This window comes from Scylla paramamosain, chromosome 30 (assembly GCF_035594125.1).
Source record: "Scylla paramamosain isolate STU-SP2022 chromosome 30, ASM3559412v1, whole genome shotgun sequence".
Taxonomy (NCBI): domain Eukaryota; kingdom Metazoa; phylum Arthropoda; class Malacostraca; order Decapoda; family Portunidae; genus Scylla; species Scylla paramamosain.
The window spans coordinates 3382678-3409851 of NC_087180.1; the positions used below are offsets into that span (position 1 = coordinate 3382678).

The 27174-nt window shown below is 36.1% G+C and overlaps 1 protein-coding gene across 7 annotated transcripts in view; it reads left to right on the forward strand.

Annotated features, from left to right (window-relative positions):
- Nucleotides 1–27174, forward strand: part of LOC135116168 (adenylate cyclase type 9-like) — a 160914-nt gene that overhangs the window by 92609 nt on the left and 41131 nt on the right. For 5 of the 7 annotated variants that reach the window (XM_064033444.1, XM_064033447.1, XM_064033445.1 and 2 more), the window contains 2 exons: nt 12700–12877; nt 22869–22930. In XM_064033444.1, coding sequence (XP_063889514.1) covers nt 12700–12877; nt 22869–22930 — 240 coding nt within the window. The remainder of the gene's footprint in view (nt 1–12699; nt 12878–22868; nt 22931–27174) is intronic. The other 2 variants (XM_064033442.1, XM_064033443.1) reach the window with 1 other exon arrangement.

Sequence of the window (27174 nt, forward strand, 5' to 3'; positions counted from 1 at the left end):
AAAAAAAAATTCCACAAAGACGAAAACATTTGTTTCCTTATAAAGAGAACTAACTTTTGACAACATCTCTGCAGATTAGGATGTTATATGAAAAACACACATCTTACAGAGCAGGTTAACTGTGTTATATATAATTTGTTTTTTGCATATGTTTAACATAGATTTTATTTATTTATTTTTTAAAGTACAGGGAGGTCCCGATGATACAAGCAGTTAGGTTCTATTTGAATTGTTCATGTAGCGAATTCTTGTATAGTGAAACTCATGACTATTGGGAAAACAGGTGTTAGGTTCCATGACCCTTGCCAGAAGTAAGTTTTCAAGCTAAAACATACAATATCAAACACAAACGCCTTTATTACAGAACAGTTGATAAATTGAAAGAGAAAACAGCATGCAAAGAACATGATTTCATATTAACTAAACATGTAAATGTGCATGACACTCACCAATGCATAGTTAATGCATTGGGTAGGGTAACTCACTCACCACTCTTATGCTTCTTATCAATTTTTACCTTTGCAAGTGTTATTCGTACTCTAGCTCACTTAGCCTTACTGCTAAGACTTGCACCAGAACTCAGTGCCCACTTGGGAGGCATAGTTACTTAGTACTTGAGAGGCAAAATAAAGCATAATCTATACAACACATGGTCAGTCATACACACACCACCACACCAAGAACAGTGAATGAAAGAACACACCACCAGTAACACTGTAACACATGTGAGCACTGATCAGTCACTTCAAGCATTGTACACTGTACACTGTACTGTATTGTAGTTATGCTTGCAAGCAGATTGATGGTAGAGTATGAGTATAAAAATGAGCAGTAAGATCATTAGAGTGAGAGCCTGAGAAGCACCAAGTTCAGTTTGAAAAAGGATTGGTGGGAGAATGAATGGTAGGTAAGGGACAGGGAAGCGATGTGCAGTTCTCTTCCAGCACTCACAAACTCTTCTCTGTGCATCTCAGTCATTGAATATGACCATACAGCCCAGAGGGTATAAGAAGGCGCACATTTTAAATTTTGCAATTTTTCCACTATGGACTGAAGCTCTCATCATCGGACTTTTTGTGTTCATATAAAGAAAATAATCCCTAATTTACATACCTCATATCATTATAAGAAATCATGTTTGGCATCACCCTTACCTAATGCTTTGTCATCAATGTGAACATCAAGTAAGCAGTTTGATCAGGTTAGTCCTGGATGATCTGATGAAGGGGGAAATAAGGAAGCAAGGTTACATAAGATTTGATTAGTTTAGAGGTCATGAGGGCCCAGGGGGTATAAGCTTTATTATTATTATTATTTATTTCCTTTGTATTAAAACTTGAGACAAGACCTCGTCTTCTTTAAAATTGTTCATCAGACTTAGCAGGCAAATTGTTTGAATACTGTGCATATTAGTAGTGGTCAACTGTATTTTGCATTTCAGGTGTCCACTCCCTCTATATTTATATTACTTTAGAGCAGCTTTCTTTGTGATTTGGTGTTGCTAGACATTGAAATGTGTCTTACATTACTGATATCAGCAAGATGACATTATGGCTAATCATTTATTAGTGCTCATCTAAACAGCTGTTATATCCAGTAATCACAGAGGAAAGACATAATATGTAATAAGTATGATGAATCCAGTGGTTTACTACAATATTCAGCTAAATTACACTAATTAATATTACTCGTATTAACCTTGACAGCAATATGAGGAGTCCTTAACCTTGACAGCAACATGAGGTGCCTGTGGCAATTAGATGCTACACATTACTGTAGCAATTAGATGCTACACATTACACTTTTGTTTTTAGGGATGCAGATGATTATTTTCATTATATTTATTTATTTATTTATTTATTTTATTTTTTTTTTTTTCCGTGGTGTGGTCTTTGTTGTGTTCTCACACTGTGGAATGAAACACCAATTCAACCAATGGTAATAAATGCACAGAATACCCTGTTGTAGTCTTCTAGGCAGGAACCTGAATTATTAAATCACAACTGCTCCACCCATGAGCTATCATCTGCTTATTTATTTATTTATTTATTTATTTATTTATTTATTTTATTTTTTCCCTCCATCAGCACATTTACTTTGGTTTGTTAAATGAATCACATTATCAGAAAGTTCAGTACATTAAAAAGCTGATTAAACTTTTTACCAGAAAAAATTGACATGCAACCAATCCATTCTTTGCCTTTACTCTTGTGGTTATCTTGCTCTGCACTTATCAGTGCTGTAGGAAACTCACTGCTTCACATCACCACTAGCAGCTTTACCTTGCACCTTAAGATTGAATGATTAAAAAAATAAAATAAAAAAGGAATGCAGCACAACATTGCAGCCATCTTAAAGCTATACAAATTAGTATGATCCTTAGACCTCATAAACCAAGCCCCTTACTGACCAAAAACTCTTCACTCCCCTTCACTCTTTTCACTTTCAAGCAATCCTTTAGGCATTTCCTGAATCAACAAGGCTCACTGCAATATACCACTGATGCTGGTCTTCCAGCCAAAGCACTAATTACTGCTTCATCTCAATATATGTTTAAGGTGCAACCTTTTTCCTTGATAGTTGTAGTTGCAGACGACCGGTTCAGGCCAAGTAGCCGACCAGTGTCTGTCAGCTTTTTCTCCCTTCTGCGTCCATTTCTCTATGTCTAGTTTAACTTTCATAGTGATTGCTTTCCTTTTCCTCAATACACTGCCATCAGAAGAGTCTGCCTTGTGGTTGTAAGCCATAATGAAAGGCAAAAAGAAGCAACACAAGCAAGAGTGAATAAGTACTAATCCAACATGGTGCACAACCGAAACTGACTGATTCTTCTCTCCTCAGTTTATCGCTGCATGATGACGTATTCTGCTGTTGTACTTGCCAACTAGTTCTTTGTATTATTTTTACTTTTTTATCAAATTGTAATACATACCTAATACAGTGGAACCTTGGTTACTGAATGCCTCCCGTCTCAAACAATTTGGTTTTTGAAAAAAAATTTTAACTCATTATAGCTTCAGTTGTGATACCATAATTTGGTTTTAGAACAAAGTTACTTAATTTCAGATATTAAAAGACATAACAAAAGGTGCTGCTTATTACTAATTTATAGTTTTTATAAATATCTACTTAATTTTTATACATTTGGAGGAGAGACAGAATGTAAGAAATAAGTCTTTGAAATAAGGTAAATGTGATCCCATTGAAAATCCTTGATGTAAACAAACAGTTTTCAGCAATTAGGAATAATCCCAAGCTAACCTGTGGCTCTCTTGATGATCCCCCAGTGCCATCACTACTGCACAACTGCATTTTTCCAGTAGCTTTTTCCAGTAGCAAGATGTCTAAATGTTATTGATCACCTTCATTTTGATGGTAAGTGGGTTGCTCCTCTCTGTGTCCCTCTGTAAGACTTCCCTCACTTGATTAGTCTAAACAGTATCTTCTGATGAGTTTTTGTGTCACTAAGCTCATTGATTACATCCTTTCTAGATAAATAATTCATGAGCTGGAGATGTTGCGAAGCAGCCATCCTGGCTGTGGGAGTGTCTGTCATAAGCCAATAAGACAGTGTAAACTGGTGTCTGGGAATGGATTAATCCATTTTACACTGATTCCTATGGGAAAATTAGTTCCGGTTTTCAAACATTTTGGATTTCAAACGGTATTCAGGAACTAATTAAGTTTGAGAACTGAGGTTCCACTGTATATTTTTTGGTGTAATTTTTTAAATTTAATTTAGAGAAGATTCTGTTTGTAGTGTAAAATGTAGGAGATGAGTGTACTAGAGGGCAGTGCCTGTCTAGCACTGAACATTTTTTAAAGAATAAATAAATAAGCAAAGGGAAATGTACATAACTATGAAACATATTAAGTTGAGACTGCCATAAACTGAGAGCTCCCTATCCAAAATTCTGAGAAGTGTCTTGAAATCTACCTCTTGAAAGAATCTAAGTCATGACCAAGAGAAGATACAGAAGTAGGCAGAATTCCAAAGTTTACCTGCAAGAACATGAAAGATTAGAGAATACTGGTTAACTCTTGCATGAGGGAAATGGAAAGAACAGTGGTGAAAGAAGATAGAAAATCTTGTGCAGGGAGGCCACAGAATAGTGGAAGGCATGCAGTTAGCAAGATCAAAAGAGCAGTTAGTGAAGAGAGAGAAAGAGATTGAAGACTGTCATTCCGAGGAAAGGATATTAAAACATTAAATGCTTTTGATTCCATCCTGTTCAGTAGAACAGTATGAGTGGATCCTCCCCTATATGTGAAGCATACTCCATATGTGGGTTGATAAGTCCCCTATGCAGAGTTACCAATTGGGAACTGAGAAAAACTGGCAGAGACAACTCAGAACACCTAACTTGCATCTCTTGCTCTCACCTACTATTATTTCCATGCCAACTGCTATTCTGAATTTGTTAATTGCATGTTTCCCACTCCCATGACCATGCTGCTAAGACATTTTGTTCCCTCACTCCTGTTCTGTCCATCTCACTTATGCATGGTTTAATGAATAACTTCACTATTGTTGGAATTAGCATATATGTATTGAAAATGATAAAATGGTGATAGGTATTATTATCAATTCAAATTTGACAGCCCAACTTAAAGAGTGAGTTAATGAGCAGGGATCTGGGGTCGAGCAGCATCAAAACCCCTAGAACTGAGTGTTTATAGGCGTTCTGCTCCAGTTCTCTTTGTCATTAATAAGACTTAAAATAATGACAAAGAAAAATTAAAACTGCAGGGATTCATAGGGAGCAAATCAAGTCATGAATACAACATAGCCTCAGTGTTTAAAAATATAAGGGGAATGGAATACTTCATAAAGACTGTAGTTGTAAATCAAATGCATCAACAAATGGCTCACAGGGAACCACTTAAAGATTTAACGAGATTAGGAAAACTAGGCTGCATGTTAGCTGACTCCAACAGATAATAACATCTTTCTACTAATAAGACCTGATCTAGTAAATCCCTGTTATGAAAGGGTGAGTGCAATAGTTCTGTGCCCTGGGTGGCATCTATTAAAATAAAAATAATAATAATACCCAAATGGACGTAATCTCAGTGGTTAGCTCAGTAGAACAGAAATTTCATAACTCAGACTACCAATCATGTCATACTGATCCAGATAGCCTCCAGGAAATAGGGTTAGAACCCCCACTACCCTTTTTTTATTTTTAGGGGGAGGGAGGTTTGGTTTTATTTATTTCTCATTTATTCTTCATACTTATTTGTAAATCAGTTTAAGATAAGCAATCAAAAAGTAATTAGTGAGACTTTTTTTTTAAGGAGAGGTACTGGCCAAGAGCAACAAAAGTGTACTAAAAAGGTCCATTTAGGTGCCATTCATCAAAAATTATAGGATAAGTGTATTGGAACCTCCCACCTGAAAGACTTCAAGTCAGAAAGGAGGGAATGCAGAAGCAGGAAGTGAGTTCCAGAGTTTACCAGAGAAAGAGATGAATGTTTGAGAATACTGGTTAACTCTTGCATTAGAGTTGAACAGAATAGGGGTGAGAGAAAGAAGAAAGTCTTGTGCAGCGAGGCCATGGAAGGAGGTGAGGCATGCAGAACAGCAGTCAGCATGAAAATAACAGCAGAAGATAAGAAGAGATGCAACAATGCAGTGATGAGAGAGAGGCAGAAGACAGTTAGAGAAGAGGAGTTAATAAGATGAAAAGCTTTTTGATTCCACCCTGTCTAAAAGAGTGGTGTGAGTGAAAACTGCCCTCATACATATGAAGCATACTCCATATATGGACAGATAAGGCCCATGTACAGAGTTAGCAGCTGGGGGGTGAGAAAAACTGGTGGAGACAACTCAGAATGCCTGAATTCATAGAGGTTGTTTTAACTAGAGATGTGAAGTTTCCAGTTTAGATTATAAGTAAAGGACATCCCAAGGATGTTCAGTGTTGAAGAGGGGGAATATTGAGTGTCATTGAAGAATGGGGGATAATTATCTGGAAGGTTGTATTGAGTTGATAGACTGAGGAATTGAGTTTTTGAGGCATTTGCTTTGCTCCAATTAGAAATTTTAGAGATCAGAATTCAGGCATTCTGTGGCTTTCCTGTGTGAGCAGTTTACTTCCTGAAGGGTTAGGCATCTATGAAAAGATGTGGAAAAGTGTAGGATGGTATCATCAGTGTAGGAATAGATAGGACAAGAAGTTTCGTTTAGAAGATCATTAATGAATAATAGGAAGAGAGTGGATGACAGGACAGAACCCTGAAGAACACCACTGTTTGGAGACTTAGGAGAACAGTGACCATCTACCACAGGAGCAATAGAATTGTCAGAAAGGAAACTTGATATGAAGTTAGAGAGAGAAAGATAGAAGCTGTAAGAGGAAATCAAAGCTTTGTGCCAGACTCTATCAAAAGCTTTTGATATGTCTAAGGTAACAGCAAAAGTTTCACTAAAATCCCTAAAAGAGGATGAGCAATACCCAATAAGGAAAGCCAGAAGATCACTTGTAGAGCAGTCATGACAGATTGTGAAGTGGTGGATGTATAGGAATCTCTGTTGAAGACTAACTTAAATTACTTTTAGAGAGGCAGGAATTCAAAGCAGTAGGGCTGTAGTTTGAAGGAGTAGAGCAATCACTCTTTTTAAGAACTGACTGAGTGTAGGCAAATTTCCAGCAAGAAGGAAAGGTAGATATTGATCAGCAGAGTTTTAAGAGTTTGACCAGGTTAAGATACAAGCACCTTACTGGACTTGCCTTGGTATCTATAGGTTCAAGGTAGTTTTATTTGGAGCCATCTGTTCTCAGTATCTAATGCCACAATATCCTTTCATCTTGCTAACATCCAAGAACAGGAGGAAACTATTAAGAACATAAAACAAGAATTATGCTTAGACAATGTAGAGGGAATGGATAATCTTGAAAAAGATGTACTACAGTAAGCGACGTTGACAATTAGAATTCCTGCGGACATGAGCGTCACATTGCACAAACTGGCAACTTTGCCCCTTCTCGTTCTGAAATAATCTGCCAGGAGAAAATAACTACATGGCAACTTAGGTTAGCCCCTTGTATGTTTTTTGAAAAGCATAGAATAACATATTCATTGTTTGACATATTGACATATGGGAAAGTTATTTTTTGTGACTTCCTTGCATCAGCTAACAAAATAGCTGTGTTTGTTTTAACCCTTTCCTTCTGGCGTTAAATTATTTTCCCGTTTTGTATGACGGCTAAAAATGGTAAACCTAGAAATTGTCAGAAAATTGTTTGAATACTAATAATTATTTTCTCTTTGTTATTCTGAATACAATGATATACTTTGTAGCTCAATGTGACCTCTCAAAGTTGAGTTTATGCCTTATAAAGGATTCCTCCTCCTCCCGCTGTGTGATCCGTCATCCAGAAACAGCCCGGAGAGCGATGACGCCGCGCGCACACACACACTCTCTCTCTCTCTCTCTCTCTCTCTCTCTCTCTCTCTCTCTCTCTCTCTCTCTCTCTCTCTCTCTCTCTCTCTCTCTCTCTCTCTCTCTCTCTCTCTCTCTCTCTCTCTCTCTCTCTCTCTCTCTCTCTCTCTCTCTCTCTCTCTCTCTCTCTCTCTCTCTCTCTCTCTCTCTCTCTCTCATCTTGGAGGGGAAATTGTACACTTCCAATGAGAGAGAGAGAGAGAGAGAGAGAGAGAGAGAGAGAGAGAGAGAGAGAGAGAGAGAGATTTCATCCCTTTTCATATCAAGTTTCAGGCAAATAACATTATCTCTCTCTCTCTCTCTCTCTCTCTCTCTCTCTCTCTCTCTCTCTCTCTCTCTCTCTCTCTCTCTCTCTCTCTCTCTCTCTCTCTCTCTCTCTCTCTCTCTCTCTCTCTCTCTCTCTCTCTCTCTCTCTCTCTGACAAGTTACCATTTTATTATAAAATCGAAGATAATGAAAAAAATTACCATGAAAGAATGATAGGTATCATCTCTCTGTTCTGATAAAACAGGTGGATCCTGTAAATCATTTTCCGAGTCCTCACTAATGTCTTCGCTTTCTTCATCTTCTTCTAAATATTCACTGTCACTGTCTTCAAACTCAGAAGCACTGCTAAATACATATGTTGTGTCCTGCTCCATGGTGAGTTATGATCTGAGATCCTTGGCTCTTATCAGGATGTCTCTTCACACTTATCATGGTGCTTTCCACCCAGTGAGTGCTTTCCACCCGGCGGGTCGCTGGGGTTGCCAAGTGTCGCCTGGAGAAAGGGAAAATAGCTTAGTTACCACTAAGTTTCCAGAGCTAGTGACAACACTACATGTGGAAACATGTCAGACACTTCCACTCACACCATCTGACTTGAGAAACCGCGCTTGGACCTCAAAATTGAGGCGCGAAAATTCTTGATTACCGGTATGATCGCCGTCGCTACGGATGCATTTTTGCAATCGTATATATATGATTGCCGGAAGGAAAGGGTTAAACAAAGTGTTCTACTGTGGTAATGTGTAATCTCTAGAAAATATACAGGCCACGATTATATAGTACAAGTGTTAGAGTTTCACTAGAATACTGAAATAAATTGAAAAATATGCCACATAACTATCACCAATGAAAAGGCTGAGTGCATTGGTGAAAAATGGAGTGATGAGGGACATGGGGATATGCCTTACCACAAACATGGTGGTGGGGTACCCCAAAATGTTTTGACAACACCTTACATGGTATCAAGAGACAATTAAAGGTACATCTTCAGCTTACAGCAAAGCACCTAAAAAAAAAAAAAAAAAAAAAACATTTTGGGGTGGTCCACCACCATGTTGGTGGTGAGGCACATCCTCACATCCCTCATCACTCCATTTCTTCACCAATGCACTTACAGTCTTTTCACTGGCAATAATTATGCGGTGCATTTTTCAATTCTAGTGAAACTCTAACACTCAAACTACATAATTGTGGCCTGTATATTTTCTACATATCACACATCACCTCACTAGAACACTTTCGTTTAAAACAAACACAGCCATTTTGTTAGCTGAAGCAAGGAGCATTCATAAAAGATAACTTTCCCTTACATCAATATGTCAAACACTGAATCCATTATTCCATGTTTTCAAAAGTATATGAGGGGCTAACCTTAAGTAGCCAGATAATAATTTTCTCCCGGCAGATTTTTTTCGGGCCAAGAAGGATCAAGTTGCCAGTTTGTGCAATTTGACGCTCAGATTAGTAGGAGTTCTGATCGCAAATGTTGCTGACTGTAGAACAACACTGGCAAATACAGAAAATATTTAATAAGAGTCACCTATATCTAAGAGAATGGGTAACAAACAGCCCCTAACTGCAAAATCAACTTGAGCTAGATAATGTCACAGCTACAAAACAAGACGAGGTGAAGGTATTAGGCTTAATCTGGAAACTAGGTGCAGCCACTCACACTTAAAATCAGTGACTCTAAAGATCCTGATGAAATTACAAAAAGATTCTGCTTAAATATTTTGTCAAAACTGTTTGATCTTCTTGGCTGGTTAGTTCTTGTAACCGTCAAATCTAGAATGCTCCTGTTAGGTCTGTGAAAACTTAAAACCTCATTAGATTAGACGCTGTCTGATGAACTTTGTGATCAGTGGGAATCACTTGACAAAGAACTTAAGATGACAAGTGAAATACAAATTCTTAGAATAGTCACAGCGCAACAAGAAGCAGGTTTACATACATTTAGTTATGGCAGCAGTAAGGCCTATGGAGCTTGTGCCTACTTTTGTAGTAATGGGCAAGGAACCTTGATAATAGGAAAAGCAAAGGTTGCCTCATTAGAAAACCTCTCAACCCTTAATCACTTCGCTCTGGATCCTTAAAAAACACATTGCTCATAGATGATGTTGGCCCACAAGTGGTAACTTATCTAATTTCTAATACTATAATTTCTCTCTCTCTCTCTCTCTCTCTCTCTCTCTCTCTCTCTCTCTCTCTCTCTCTCTCTCTCTCTCTCTCTCTCTCTCTCTCTCTCTCTCTCTCTCTCTCTCTCTCTCTCATGCCTTTGGCCAGCCTCCTTCAGATGTTAGAGGAAGCTTACAGTTACCCAGAGTTGAATTTTCAGTAAATTTTTTAATGAAGAGTTTATTTGGCTTTAGAAGCAAGAGGTGGCTTTGTTGCTATCTGTATAAAACAATAAAAAAAACATAGGAAATCTTTTCTTAAGTAGCAGAAATCACTTGGGAGTTAGATCAAGCAGGAGTTTGACATTTCATACTAAAAAAGTAGTTTCTAGCAAGTTGTTAAATATGTTAAACATGATTTATGTGGAAATACTCATATAAGGGGTATGATTTTTAGAAGGTCGATGTTGAAGGTATCAACTGAGCCACATCACCAATCTAGACATTACAAGAGCACCTGAGTTGAACCAAGAGTTATGAAGTATGTGACTTAGGAGCATGCAAGTCTTTATAAGCCAAACACATTCAATTCTATCTTGTGCCTTGCAGAAAAAGACAGGTCTAACATAGAAGGAGGCATGAAAAGTCAGAGTGATATCTCCTCAGGTCTTTCATCAACACAGAGAAAGAGAAGCTAAAACAGCTTCTATGAAGTTAGGTGTTCTGAGACGTCTCCGGCAGTTTTTCTCACCCCCCAAGCTGCTAACTCTGTACAAGGGCCTTATCCGTCCACATATGGAGTATGCTCCACATGTCTGGGGGGGTTCCACTCATACTGCTCTTCTAGACAGGGTGGAATCAAAAGCTTTTCGTCTCATCAACTCCTCTCCTCTAACTGACTGTCTTCAGCCTCTCTCTCACTGCCGCAATGTTGCATATCTAGCTGTCTTCTACCGCTATTTTCATGCTAACTGCTCTTCTGATCTTGCTAACTGCATGCCTCCCCTCCTTCCGTGGCCTCGCTGCACAAGACTTTCTTCTTTCTCTCACCCCTATTCTGTCCACCTCTCTAATGCAAGAGTTAACCAGTATTCTCAATCATTCATCCCTTTCTCTGGTAAACTCTGGAACTCCCTGCCTGTTTCTGTATTTCCACCTTCCTATGACTTGAACTCCTTCAAGAGGGAGGTTTCAAGACACTTATTCATCAATTTTTGACCACTGCTTTGACCCTTTTATGGGACTGGCATTTCAGTGGGCATTTTTTTCATTAGATTTTTGTTGCCCTTGGCCAGTGTCCTTCCTACATAAAAAAAAAAAAAAATGCCCAGAGTATCTCAGCTTCATTGGGTCCAGACACAGCAGTGAGATGCTGGTTGGGGACCAGCATCTCAGTGGGCTTTTTTATTAGATATTTGTTGCCCTTGGCCAGTGTCCCTCCCACATAGAGAGAGAGAGAGAGAGAGAGAGAGAGAGAGAGAGAATAAGTCGAAGGGTCATCAGCATCATGAAAATATGTTATTAACTTGAATGATGAATAGTATAATACTGCAAATTTTAGTTAGGCAGTGTTTATAGCAGTTCCTTTTATTGACCAATATTTCCATTATTGTATGTGAAGCACCTAGAGCCAGAGTAACATAAACGCTGAAATTTAAAAACAGAGAAAATCACTGTCATAGTTTTGTGAGTTTCAAATTCCAATATCTCTTCAGTGGATTGAGATAAAAAGTAATTATTGGTATCAAAATATTCAGTAACTTATGCCCTTTACAACTATTTAGTTGAATCACATTATGATGTTACAATTAAATTACATTATTAAAAATAAATAAGTGACTGCATTTTTCCTGCAATATGATTTTGTTAAGGATATCACACAGCTATATTAAAATCGTATCTAGTACCCACACATTGTTTATTTCCTTTATTCTATCAAGTTGTTTTAGTGTCTATGTACTAATAGGGAAATCACAACCATTAAAAGTCTCCTTTTCAGCAAACTTATCAATTTTATAAAGCAAAAACATACAAGTACTTTCTAAGATGAACACAAATGAAGAGAATGATACAAGCTTAAAAACTGAAACTGGCAGAAACTAAAACAAGAGAACTACCAAAATAAACATTATGAAAATATATCAGTATAAAGGATAATAGAATATAAAGAAATAATAAAATCATCCAATGCTTCCAAAGTTCATGTATGCTTCCCCCTTGCTTCTTTGTCTTTTAGCAATATTTTTGTTCCATTTTTTCTTCCACTGGAGAGTCCTGGCTCCTCAGAGGGGTACACTGTTGTCTGCCATAGTAATGAAAGGCTTACATGTTGTGTAAAAGCAAAGTTAAGACAACAGCCTTCTATTTAAGGGTAGCAAGCAGGCTTGATGGAAGGAGAGTGTGAAGTGTTTGGGTGTAGTGGTGGGGAAGTGCCCCCTTGGAAGAAGGATCCTTCCTCCAAGGGTGTCTAGTGTGACACAAGAGTCACAGCACGAGACATCATTGGCTGGCTCTCCCTGTGCTGCTGTGACAAGGAAGTTTCTTGTCTCTGGCTCCAGCAACTGATAGCTATCACTCAAGCATGACAAGAAGATTCTGTGGATAATTTCACTCAGATGGATTTTTTACCCTATTGCGGGGGTCCATTCTGACATCCATGCTCTCTCATGATAAGAAGGTTGGAGAAGACAGTGCTATAAAATAATAATTTTTGGCCACTAGGTTGCTTATGTCACTCTGGTTCTGGGCACCTTATATAATGGAGATAAAAGACTTAAATTATCACATACCATTGAGCATATCATAACCCAGGGAGTGCCAGTTATGGAATTTTTCTATATTTCATTTCTTTTTGTTGTGTTGCTTTTTTAGGACAACAAAAAGGCTTCAAGTCTTCCTAACATTCTTGACTGTGGAGCGGAATCTGATGGGAACGGCACTCTGAAGACCCAGACAGGCACAGGAGGCCCAAAGAGCCGCAGGTCTATGGCCCCTGCTATTGATCTGCCTCGCCTGAGGTTGCCTAAATTATCCAGAAGTACAGGTAAAGGTGTGTTCTTCTTACTTTCCTTCTTCTTCTTCTTCTTCTTTTTTTTTTTTTTTTTTTTTTTTTTTTACCTTATGGAAAGAATGAAAAAGACTTCTGTAAATATTTTCCTTTATTGCTGTGTTACTTGTCCTTGACTAATATGTGAGTACCATACATCTCGGCTAAGAAGGTAACTTTTGGCTTAATAAAAATCTCATAATTAGGAATCATTTTATGTATATCGTGTTAAAATGCATAATTTCAAAACTGTTACCATATGTTTGTTCATACATGTACACACACACACACACACTTACACATGCATGAGCTTAAGCATGGCTCTTTTCCTGTAATTCACACCTAGGTAAATAAATACACACCCTGCCAGGTGAAGAGTTATTAGTTGGTTGGGTTTGTGGAGTTGTGTGTGGAGTGTTAGCTGATGATGATGATAACTAATAATCTTTACATTATAATTGATATGACATAATGATCAGATGTGCGTCTGCTGGTCACCAAAATAATTTTTCATTATAATTATCATTTTGAAAACTGTTGCTAAAATGATTATCTCCACTGAACTTTTTTCCCCTAACTTCCAAGTCCACAATTTATAAAATCACAAATGTTTGATCCATTTTGTTTGTTATATATCATATATTATATATTATTCACACATACATGGACGTGTGTCGCCAGCTGTGGTGTGCCTGGGCTCCTGTGGCATAGTACAGTGGGCCACAAGACTTTACCTTTCTTCTGGGAGCCAACATGACTAAGAGTGTGAATGGTGTGTGTATGAATGTATGGTGTATTATCTGGGCCATCTCGTGAGATTGCTGGCCTGATATATAGATAGATAGATATGTTATTATATTATAATGTATTATAATAGTAGTAAAGTATTACTTCTAATTATTTAATTATATAATTGAGATGATCTGCGCAGTTTAAAGTCCTACACAGTACAGTGGATTGTGGGATCAGGAACTGACCACTTGCACATGGTGATGTTCCAGCTAATGCACAGTGAAAGTCTTAGTATTTTTCCACATTGCATTGATTTTGGGAATTTTGTATATGATATATATATATATATATATATATATATATATATATATATATATATATATATATATATATATATATATATATATATATATATATATATATATACAAGGTGTAATGCAAGTTTCTGCAAATACTGAAAGAGATGAAAGAACATGTAATTCAAAGTAGAAAATGTTCTATACACATATGCATTTTAAGGCTTTGTTTATCTGTCAGAGGAGTTGAAAATGTATGAATGGACTATGCGTGTAGCTATGAGGTGACGAACAGACGGTTGCATTGTTGCAGTCTTGGAGGTGCCACTTGCTCAAATTACGAATGGTTTTATCTTATTTTTTGCAGACTGGAATATTACAGTATCTTGTGACAAGACAAATGGTATTAAAAAGCATGTAATTTACCGATAAGCATTACATAATAACATTATTGCAGTGATTAAAAGTACATCTGTAAAATGTTACGTGGCATCATCAAAGTGAAGGAGGAGGGAGGAGCAAGTCCGAGCGACCTCGAAAACAGCTGAGTGACGATGCCACGTAGCATTTTACAGGAGTACTTTTTAGTCACCGCAGTAATGTCGACGTGTAATGCTTATCAGCAAATTACGTGCTTTTTAACACCATTTGTCTTGTTGTAAGATACTATAATATTCCACAGCCTGCAAAAAATAAGATAAAACCATTCATAATTTGAGCAAGTGGCATCTCCAAGGCTGCAACAATGCAACCATCTGTCTGTCACCTCATAGCTACACACATAGTACACTCATACATTTTCAACTCCTCTGACAGGTAAACCAAGCCTTAAAATGCGTATGTGTATAGAACATTTTCTACTTAGAATTACATGTTCTTTCACCTCTTTCAGTATTTGAAGAAACTCACATTACACCCTGTATATATATATATATATATATATATATATATATATATATATATATATATATATATATATATATATATATATATATATATATATATATATACACACACACACAGACACACACACACACACACACACTGTTTGAGTTATGAATGAGATACATTCCAGAAGGCTGCTCGTAATTCATCATAATTTTTTGATACAAAAAAAGTATCCTATACAATGTAATGCTTACTTACTTGATACTTCATACCATGAGAGAGAAAGTACCTTACCTTATGGGTAATGTGATACTATTGAGTAGTGACAGGTTTGAGGCTCTCTCTCTCTCTCTCTCTCTCTCTCTCTCTCTCTCTCTCTCTCTCTCTCTCTCTCTCTCTCTCTCTCTCTCTCTCTCTCTCTCTCTCTCTCTCTCTCTCATGCACATTTTTTTCCTTTCTCCCTCTCTCCTTCTCACATTATATACATCTTTATTCATATAATTTATCCTTCTCAGATTATACATGCCTTTATTCATATAATTTATTAAGGTGGCTGGCTGAAAGCATAAGACAGGTTTGTTTGCCTATTCATGGACTTAATATAATGGAGCAAGCTTTCTACACCATGCAGTGCAACTCTCACATCTCTATGCCTCTCAGAGGCTGACTGGTGAAGGTCTGTATGCCATGGAATCTCAAGCCAGATTCACTGTGGTGCAGTACAATAAGTTTTTAAATTAAATTCAAATTTTAAACTAGTGTCTCAAATAAACAGCTACAGGTCCTGTGTTCCAAGGTGGTGGACAGTCCTTTGCTATGCTGCTGGATTGCATGGGTAATGGCAAAGTGGGTTACCAGGTAAATGTGGCGGGTAGCACCAAATTTGAACTTTTGGTTAACAAAGGGAACAATATCGAGAGCACAATTTTATTTTGCTAGTATGTATGTATATATATATATATATATATATATATATATATATATATATATATATATATATATATATATATATATATATATATATATATATATATATATATATATATATATATATATATATATATATATATGTACTTTTTTTTACCATATTTCCTGCCATTTAAGACACACCTATAATTTGGCAGGGAATATGTAGAGAAAAATAGAATAAGCCCCACTTTTCCCTGAACTTCATAGCCCACCCTTCAATCAGGCTATGGTCCAAATTGCAGCTCACACCAACACAGAAGAGCAGAAAATATCATACGAGTTTATCAGTGATCATAACTGTCACTGAACAATTAAGACTGTGATACTACATTATGTTGCTTTCTGCCTTTCTCTATGTTCAAGATGTTCCACTATTGACTGAAGAGTTACAGTGCTCGTACCCCGAGCAGCTGTCAACTTGAAATGGTAAACAAAAAACTCCTTGCACATGTTGTTGATGCTACAGGTTGTGCACACAGCTGTGTTTTATGGTAAGTGCACAAAGCATAACCAGCTAAGGCCACTTGCTTTATACAAATTATAGCTATGAGTTCAACATAAAGCTATTCATTACCTTAATAAATTTATAATGAATTTAATTTGCATAAGGTAAAGCCATCAAGGGCTGTGCTTCATAGTTACAGCAAATGGCTTTTATGTTTTAGCATTATTTTGGCTCTTAATCATTATCTAGTAATTTTTAGCACTATTTTGATTTGCAATCAGTATCTAATAATATATAAAGATATATATTTGATTCTGGGGCCGAACAGTGGCATTTAATTATTACTCTAGTACCAGTAACTATAATCCATAGGCCTACCCATACCTAACCATCGGAGTATGAGACGTAGGGTGATTTTTTTTTTTTTTTTTTTTTGAAAAGTGTGTTTTAAATGACAATATATGCTGTGTGTGTGTGTGTGTGTGTGTGTGTGTGTGTGTGTGTGTGTGTGTGTGTGTGTGTGTGTGTGTGTGTGTGTGTGTGTATATATATATATATATATATATATATATATATATATATATATATATATATATATATATATATATATATATATATATATATATATATATATATATATATATATATATATATATACTGGGTTTCTCATAAGTCTGGACCCATAGACAGAGACATACAGACTGACAGACAAATAGACAGAGACATACAGACTGACACACCAGCAGACGGAGACTAGACAGACAGACAGACAGACAGACTGATAGATATCAACTTTCCAGTGGCTACAAGCCCCAGAAAGCATAGCTTGAATCCTCTCTTCTCTAGTCACTAACATGGGTTATCTGCAGTAAGATAAAATAAATTAGAAATCCACTGGATCAAGACTTATGGAATGCCCTGTGTGTGTGTATATATATATATATATATATATATATATATATATATATATATATATATATATATATATATATATATATTGCCTTTCAATTCAGATGTGGTCCTCCATTTCAAACACAAACATCCATTCAAGCAACACCACTCGGTCAGGCCCTCTTGCATGCCTCCTCCCACCTTCCTTTTCCTCCTCCTCCCCTTCCCTCCCTCTTCCTTTCCTGCCTCTCTCCCCCATCCTTCCCTCTTCCTTCCCTGCCCCTCTCCCCTATCCCTCCCTCTTCCTTCCTTGCCCCTCTCCCCCATCCCTCCCTCTTCCTTCTATGCCCCTCTCCCCCATCCCTCCCCATATCCTTCCTCCATCTATCTGTCCCACTCACCCTCTCTCCTTTCTTATATATATATATATATATATATATATATATATATATATATATATATATATATATATATATATATATATATATATATGATTATTGGTATCAAAATCTGGTATCAGTAATTTATCCCTTTTACTATTTAGTTGAATTACATTATGAAGTTTCAATTAAATTACATTATCAAAAATAAATAGTGACTGTTTTTCTTCAATATGATTTTGTTAAGGATATCACACATCCATATTGAAATTGTATCTAGCAGCCACACATTGTTTATTTCTTTTATTCTATCAAGTTGTTTTATTATTTTTTATGTACTAATAGGGAAATCTCAACCATTGAAAAGTCTTCTTTTTAGTGAAGTTATCAATTTTATGAAGCAAAAACTTAAGCAATATACAGGTACAGTGGAATCTCAGTTTTCATACAACTCATGTTTTTAGACAAAAATTTTAACTCCTAACTGCTTCGGTTGCTGTACCATAATTCGGTTTTCGAACAAAGTTGCTTGATTTCAAATACTACAAGATGTAGCAAATGTTGCCATTTATTACTAATTTATAGTTTCTATAAAAATTTCCTTAATTTTTATATATTTGGAGGAGAGACACAGAGGGTAAGACAGTAATTCAATCATTTAAATAAGTTAAATGTAATCCCATTGAAGAAGTTGAAGAACCTTGATGTAAACAAACAAGGTTCAGCACTCAGGAGTTATCCTGATAGGTGGAAATAGGTAGATATATTTCATACAGGGACTGCCATGTGTAAGCCTGGTTGCTTCTGGCAGCTTCCCTTATTTCTTATGTTCTTATGTTCTTATGAGCCTTCTGTGAGCCTCTCTATGACCCACAATGCCATAAATACTGCACAACTGCATTTTCCCAATAAATTTTTCCAGTCTAAATGTATGATAATCTTAATTTTGGCAGTAAGTGGGTTATTTCTCTGTGTCACTGTAAGGTTTCCCTCACTAGATCAAAGATCTGCATGGTCTAAAGAATATCTTTTGATGAGTTCTATGTCACTAAGTTCATTCAATACATCCTCTCTGGATTAAAAAAAAACTCTTAAGCTGGAGATGTTGTAGAGCAGCCATCTTAGCAGTGGGAATGTTGGTTATTACCTGCTAAGAAATGGTGGACGGGTGTCTGAAAACAGATTAATCTATTTTACATTGATTCCTATGGTGAAAATAGTTTCAATTTTCAAATGTTTCAGATTTTGAATGCCATTCAGGAATGAATTAAGTTAAAAAACAGGTTCCACTGTTCTCCCTAAGATGAACACAAATGAAGAGAATGATACAAGCTTAAAAAAATTAAACTGGAAGACACTAAAACAAAAGAACTAATAAACATTATGAATATATATACCAGTATAAAGGATAATAGAATATAAAGAAATAATAAAATCATCCATTGCTTCCAAAACTCACATATGCTTTCCCCATGCTTTTCATCTTTTAGTTATATTTTTCTTCCATTTTTCTTCCTCTAGAAAGTCCTGGCTCCTCAGGGGCTACACTGTTTTCCGCCATAATCATGAAAGGTTTACATGTTGTGTAAAAGCAAAATTAAGACAGCAGTCTGTTATTTAAGGGTAGCAAGCAGGCTGAAGGGAGGGAGAGTGTAAAGTGTGGGGGTGTGGTGGTGGAGAAGTGTCACAGTGTAACACGAGTCACAACACAAGCCGTCATTGGGTGGCTCTTTTCGTACTGCTGTGGTGAGGGAGTTACTTGTCTCTGGTTCCAGGAACTGATAGCTGTTACTTAAGCACAACAAAAAGGTTCCATGGATAATTTAACTTGAGTGGATTTTTTACCGTATTGCAGGAGTCCATTCTGATGTCTGTTCTCTCTCCTATCATGGTAGGATGGTTGGGGAAGACACTGTGATAAAAATAATAATTTTAGCCTCAAGGTCTCTTATGTCACTCTGGCTCTGGGCACCATATATATATATATATATATATATATATATATATATATATATATATATATATATATATATATATAGATAGATAGATAGATAGATAGATAGATATATATATATATATATATATATATATATATATATATATATATATATATATATATATATATATATATATAAAATGGTATCTTGACTTACAAGTGTCCTAACTCAAATTTTTTTTTGAGATATGAGCTGTCACTTGGATAATTTTTTCCTTTGAGTTGCAAGCCAAAATCCAAGATACAATCAAGCTTCAGATACTCAGCCACCAGTTGGTACAGCAAGTGCCACAACAATTGCCTACCATGCCTCATCTCACTCATTCAGTTCACACATTTTTTATGCAACATTTGTTATGAGCAAATTAAGTTATGAGTTCTGTCATGGAATGAATTAAACTTTTGTCAAGGTACCACTTTATATGGTATATTATATATTCATCAGGTGGGTTGCACAGCTTATGTCACTCTGTTGGTATACTTGGGCTACCTGTCAAGTCATAATGTTTGGATTATTATGTATCTGTCTCAGTCATTATCATGTTGGACTTTATCCAGGACATTCAGGGCTGTTATATAAATGAGTGAAGATTGGCTACCATCTATTTATGAGTAGCTACATGATATTTGTGCAGTAACTTCTTAGGCAGTGAGGATGGCATTATGCTGTATAGATAATACATATGTCATTCACCACTAGTTAGTTGCTTACTACTATTAATCCTCTTATGCAACAATAAATTCCATAGGTATTCTTTCCAATACCTCATCATTTAGGAAGCATTTGGAGCCTTTCTACTTGCTATGAAAGAACTGTGCTTTGTGGATTTTCTTGTCTGAGAAACTCACAAGTAGCCATGTATTATACTGCAGTCACAAGGAGATTACATAATAATCCATCATAGAAATAATATCATGCATTTTTTGTTATGAAAGTAAACCTATAAAAGAAGAAAATATGTTCACAGCATTATATCTCAAAACTTTTTGCATTACAGTTTATTCAAACTGTCTTTCTTTGAGCCTTTCATTTGTAATATTACTCTTTTGCTACATGACTTAGATCTCAAGAAAACCAAAGTGAAATCAGTATGATATCTCCAATGATTGAGTCACTTCTCACAGCAGTGTATCGAATATTCATTTTTTTTTTTTAGATATTTTTTTTATTATGAATAAAGTAATTTAAAGAATTCATTCATTACATTTTTTTCACTGGATAGGCCTTGCTAGGTTTTGTAGTTAGGATAGCATCAATTCATTATGATATTTAGCAAAGCATTCTACCTTCAAAACAGTCTGAATTCCATAAATATATGGAAAAGTATTCATTATCAGAACATCACTAATTCACTTTGTATATAAAACACATGCAGTGCATATGACAGGATGAATTATTCCACATATAGGAAACAAACTACTTAGGAAGTGGAGAAAACATGCATACAAGTAATATTAGTCATTATTGTGAGTCGGTATAAGAGTCAGAGTTATTGCACTAAAGTAAAACTGTTCTTTGAAGTTAATGATATTACCAGTGTTAAGATTGTGCCAGCTTTCTTAACTGGTGGGCTGTAAAGTTTTTTGCTCTAGCAAAAACCCTCCTATTACTTAAAGAGACAGCCACTACATACTCTTAAAAGGACATAGTGGATACTCTAAAAGATCACAAGCATATAGATGTTTCTCTGTATGAGAGATTCAAGCTTTGTTCCTGAATGCAGAAGCTGGGAGAGACAGTTATATATTTTGTTGATAGTCTTGAAATTTTGGTTCACATGTAAGACTGGCAGTCAACTGTCTGATATGTTAAGTGATCATAACACAACTAATAAGACCACTTGCACAGGCCTTACAAAGAGAGGCAGATCTGACTAAAGAGTGATATAGCAGCTGTATGTGAAACAGCGCTTGGAGATGCACAGACACTGAGTGGTGGTAGTGTCCAAGGTGTCAGGTTAGAGATGCCAGTCAGCAAGTGCTGCCAGTAATTGCAGTCATTAGTTCACTCAAGCTGCAGGTGACTGGTCACCATAATAGATAAAAGCCCATATATGTAATACTAAAATAATCCAAGGTTATTTTAATATTAGATAAATGTCTTGTGGTGACCAGTTGCAGTTTGAAATTTCTTTATTTAAACTTATCTTCACACTTAAAACTTTATAAGTGCAAAAAGATCTGCATAAGTAGTTAACTTATGAGCAGACAGTAAATGGTCATCTTCATACGAGGCAATGGTAAATGTCTAAGCTCTTTGTAATCTTCCTGAGAGACGATAGAAAATGTGTGAGTCTGATAGTCTGACACTCATTTCCTTGGTGGCTACTGTGTGATTAGCTGGAGTGGATGGTGTAGGTTGTGTGTGGCATTTTCATTGGTTAAGCCACGTACCATTTAGTTTTTCAGAAGCACGACATGCAGGCCTACACTGTTCAAAGTACATAGAGTAACCTTAGCCTCTCAGTGGAGGGATGATAAGGCTAAACATTACAATGGCTCTTGATGCACACAGGGGAGGGGTCCACCCACTGGCAGATTGTTGGCATGCTGTGCCTTTTCAGAAAAGTATATTTCTAAGTCACAAGCTATTATATTTTTAGCTCTTAGGATTTTTAGAATAAAAGATGTAAAGTTTCATTTATATAGTGAAAGCAGGCAGCTAGCAGTAGTTCCACTAAATTTTTTATATGTTTAGCTGGTAAATGTTATTAATGCTAAGTTTTAAATCAAGGATCTTGCAATTATTAAAACTAATGTTTCAGTTTGCTCATCCCACCATTGAATATGATATTCCTTTAAAATTTTGATATGGAGCCTTCTTTGAATCATGTGTCCAACAAACACTATTTTTGTTGATGTGTCATGGGACATAAAAAGAACTACCTTTGTATCTGTCATGGCCCATAATTTTTTTTTTTTTTTTCTTCATTACTTTACTGTCTTCATCAAATGTTATCTTCATAAGCACTAGCATGAGACTTCACTGTCATGGCAGAATTGGAGGCAGGAGTGTAGTAGTTTTTTATAAGACATACAAATGTTCTAGTAGGCAGTTGAATGATGTTTAATGGTTATATCACTGATGCTTTAGAAATATCACCCAAATACTTAATAACTTAGTGGACCATCACCAAACACCTGGGTGGCAGTTGACTCATCCATTGTTAGCCAGTCTTGCCTCAACAACCTACAAACTTTAGCTGATGATCTTTTTCTTGAACAAGTGTATTCTTCAGAGAGCCAGTCATCTAATGCATGTATTGAAGAAAGTTCAAAAGACAAGGTTTCCCTGAAAATTTAAGGTTTTTTTAAATAATTACTTGCCTTATAAGCCGGGATTTATGATACATCACGCCATCCACATTGTTCTACACAAACACCTATTTTCTTCCAGCTAAGGCCAAAACCACATCCTTGCCAAAGATCAACAGTAAGAATGAAAATTCTACTAGTAAGGTAAGTTTATGTGTAAAATCATTTGAAAATAATGTTTTGAATGTGCAAGTGAAAATCATTTGTAGTGAATACATTTTCTGTGAATCATACAATTTCTTCCTGGTGTACCACTGATTACCTGTGAATTGATAGTTTGGCATCTTTTTTTAGTCTAGATGTAATTACAAAAGGGAGTTTCTAATTCTTGTGACCAATAATTTACTTGGTGGCTATAGATAACATTGCTCTAATTGGTACTGGTAGTAAACTAATTGATTGAACTTATTTCACATATTTCATCCATTATATTAGTTAAATTACATTAAATTAATTCCAAATTAATTCCCAGTATTATGTGAGATAAGCATAAAAGCATAAAGGGATGGCATACTCAGTCACACAATCTTCCTGAGAGATGATAGAAAATGTGTGAGTCTGATAGTCTGACACTCATGTCCTAGGTAGCTACTGTGTGATTAGCTGGAGTGGATGGTGTAGGTTGTGTGGTAGGTGGCATTGGTGTAGGGATGGTAGCACTGCTTGTCCTGGGCCTCAGCTTATACAGTATGGTTGCTGGCTCCTTTCTCTTCTGCCTTTACATTTTCAATCATAACCAACTGGTACCTAGGGCTAGGTGAACCAAGGACAAGGTACTCATTCCAGAATTATGTAGTACATTACCTTGACATATTAGAATACACTAACACCTCCATAAGTTGACATAATTGGACCTCAGCCTTTTTCAACTTTATTGAAATTACGACATATAAAGTATCACAAAAAACTTTGAAAAGTCTTTTGGCAGGGTCTTCAGTTTCATCCCCTTCCTCCCCCCTAAAGCCTCACTCAGCAGCCATGCATATCATGCAGTATCTGCACACAAATTTTGTTTACCTGCAGCTGGTTGTGTCAAGAGAAAGGAAATGGACTGATAACAAGAATGATTGAAATGATAATTTTGAGTGAAACAAGAGAGATGAACAGATTGCAAAAAGAAATTGTAAACAAGACTGCATCAGTGTGGTGCTGTTAAAAAAATTAAACTTTCTAACTGTCAACCATAACCAGAACCAGCAGCCCTTAGCATCATGTCATAACCTATACAGTAACTGTTACTATGAATGTTATGCTGAGTTTGGTCTGGTTTGACTCAGTTTAGGCAGCATAGTGCCAACTTGCAAAAGTCTTACAGAGTCTAATTTTTTTTTACATTTTTCATAGAATATTTTGTTGCTTTTCTGATTTATATGGAATTCGGACATAGATAATGACTATATATATATATATATATATATATATATATATATATATATATATATATATATATATATATATATATATATATATATATATATATTAGATTGTACTGTATATGTGTATATACCCTATTTCCTTGAGTATAGGTCAACCTCTGATTTATGGCCAGGGAATTAATAATCCAGTATGGTATACTTTGCATATAGGTCAACCACCTATATGGAGGGCAGCAACCTCTAACATCTACCTAACAAAAAAATCTGTTAACCTTGGAGTGCTGTACTAGTAATAGAATGACAAGTTGTAGTATTAAATCGCCACATTTTATAAAAATATGAGCATAGAAAGAGAGAAAGAGAGACCTGCTTCTTCCTTATTCAGTCAGATGATTAAGGTGTGAAATCTTTGTCCTCTCATGCAGGCCCCAAACACACACACACATACACACTCACACACACACACACACACACACACACACACACTTGTGTGTGTGTACACACACCTGATAACAATGTTCAAATTAGTAAATGGCATGGAGAAGATAGACAGAGATGACCTAGTTGTAAAAGTGGAGGAAGGAGATAGACGTACAAGGGGACATATGAAGAAATTAAAGAAGAGTCTTTGTTTGGGAGATATTAAGAAATATAGCTTTCCGCATCGAACGGTTGAAATATGGAATAACTTAAAAGAAGAGGTAGTTGCGGCAAAGAGTGTGCACATGTTTAAAGAGAAATTGGACAAATTCGGGTATGGAGACAGGACTAACTGAGCTTTGGCTCGGACCCTGTATTATACAACTAGGTAAATACAACTAGGTAAATACACACACACACACACATAGAATCACTAAAGAAATTAATAGAACAACAAGAAAATGAGAAACAAAACCTCAGACAAAGTGGTAAGTGTTATTAAAGAAGAGAAAAAGTTAGTGAGAGACACTGTGGAAAAATATAAACAGGTAATTGTATTTGATTTAAAGGAAGAGAAAATATTTAGCAGAATTCAAAGAGAGGAAAATAAAAAGAGCCTGTTGAATAAGTTACTGAAGAAAGTGACAGATGAAGACAGCCAGGTAGCAAAGCAAGTGGAAGAGTTCCTTAGAATTGGGAAATATGAAGAAGAAAAAATGAGACCCCATAAGAATAAGGTTTGCAGCACAGGTACAAGCAGAAGAAATAATTAATGGGTCTTGGAGGTTGTCTGGAGATGAAGAATATAGGAATGTATAGATAAACAGGGATATGGTTGAGACTGAAAGGTTGAAGCAAAAGGAACTGGTAAATGAGTCAAAACAAAAAAACGAACAATCAGCGGAGGAGAAATTTTTCTGGAGAATAAGAGATATAAGAATAAAGAAATGTACCATCAAACAGTAAGTAAGGTATGTTATACTAATGTAAATGGATTAATGTCAACTAAAATGGAATTAAATAAATTGTTAAACAAACTGCACCAGATATTGTTGTATTATGTGAGACAAAATTGACATTGGTGATGATAAATATGATTTATGGATGAGAAATAGAAGTGACAAAGGAGGAGGTGGAGTGACAATTCTGACTAAAAAGTATGTTAAAGTGGAAAAGGTAATGAAAAGTGAAGACAAGTTTGAAATTCTACAAGTGATAATTAGAAGTGGAAATGGAAGGATAATGAATTATGTATGTGCCACCTATGACTAATGCTTGGCAAAAAGAACATGAAGAGATGTTGGTAGATGTGTTAAAAGGTCTTGAAAAGATAGTGATGGAAAGTAGTGATATAGTTATTGTTGGTGATGTTAATTATAAGGAGATAAATTGGGAGACATTGAGTACTACTAGAAGTGAGAATTCATGGAGTAATAGACTATTAAACTGGGCGGTGGAAAACTTGATGACTCAGTGGGTTGATTGTGACACCAGATTTAGTGAGAGATAAACCATCAAGACTTGATTTAGTGTTTACCAAGGACATGGAAATTATTGAAACTATACACTATGATAGCCCTCTAGATAAATGTGATCATTTGTTGGAATTTAATTTGAAAAATGAAAATGTAATCATTGATGAAAATTATTTGGTGAAAAGATTTAAATATAGTAAAGCTGACTTTGAAAAATTAAGAAACTACTTTGTTGCCATGGACTGGAAAGACTGAAGATGCAGAAGATGTTTGGAAAAAATAGGATAAATTTGTAAGGATATACAATTCTACTGTGGAGAAATTTGTACCTAGAGGAGGAGCAAGATGTAGAAAGGGTAAAGAATGGTTCAGTACAAAATGCAAAGATGCTAGAAATTGTAAGTCAAATGCTTGGAATAGATGAAAGAAGAGGAAAACTGAGACCAGATGGGAGGAATATATTTATGTTAGAAACAAGTACATTGAGATAATAACAATGGAGAGAAGAAACTATGAAAGAGATATAATAGATAAGTGTATAAATGAACCCAAATAATTCTTTAGACATATTAATGGGAAGATAAAGAAGAAGGAAGGTGGATCAAGATTGAAAGTTGAAGGAAAAATCTATGAGGATGCACAGGAGGTTATGAACAATAGTTTCAGATCAGTATTTACTGTGGAAGGGAGGGAGCCGCCGTGGTACAGTGGTACCGCGCTCACTTTGGGGGCCAAGTGGTCATCAGGTGCACGGGTTCGAATCCTGGCTACAGTCTGAGGGTAGCAAGGGCATCCATTTGGGGTAATGGCTCCCAAATGCCAAATCCAAAAGTCCTTCATCAGGAGGTACTATCTCAGCCCTGACAGACTAGGGAAAACTAGACGAAAAAAAAAAAATACTGTGGAAGGGGAGTTTGATGCTGGAAGGGATAAATTGATGAGGAATGTACTAAGTACAGTCCCAGTCACTTATGAAGAAATGCTTAAGATGATGGAAGAACTTGATGTAAATAAAGTAACTGGTCCAGATGGAGTACCAAACTGGATATTGAAGGAATGTAGAGAACAACTGGCTGATAAAATTCACAGCCTAGTGGTGACATCATGATCACAGAGT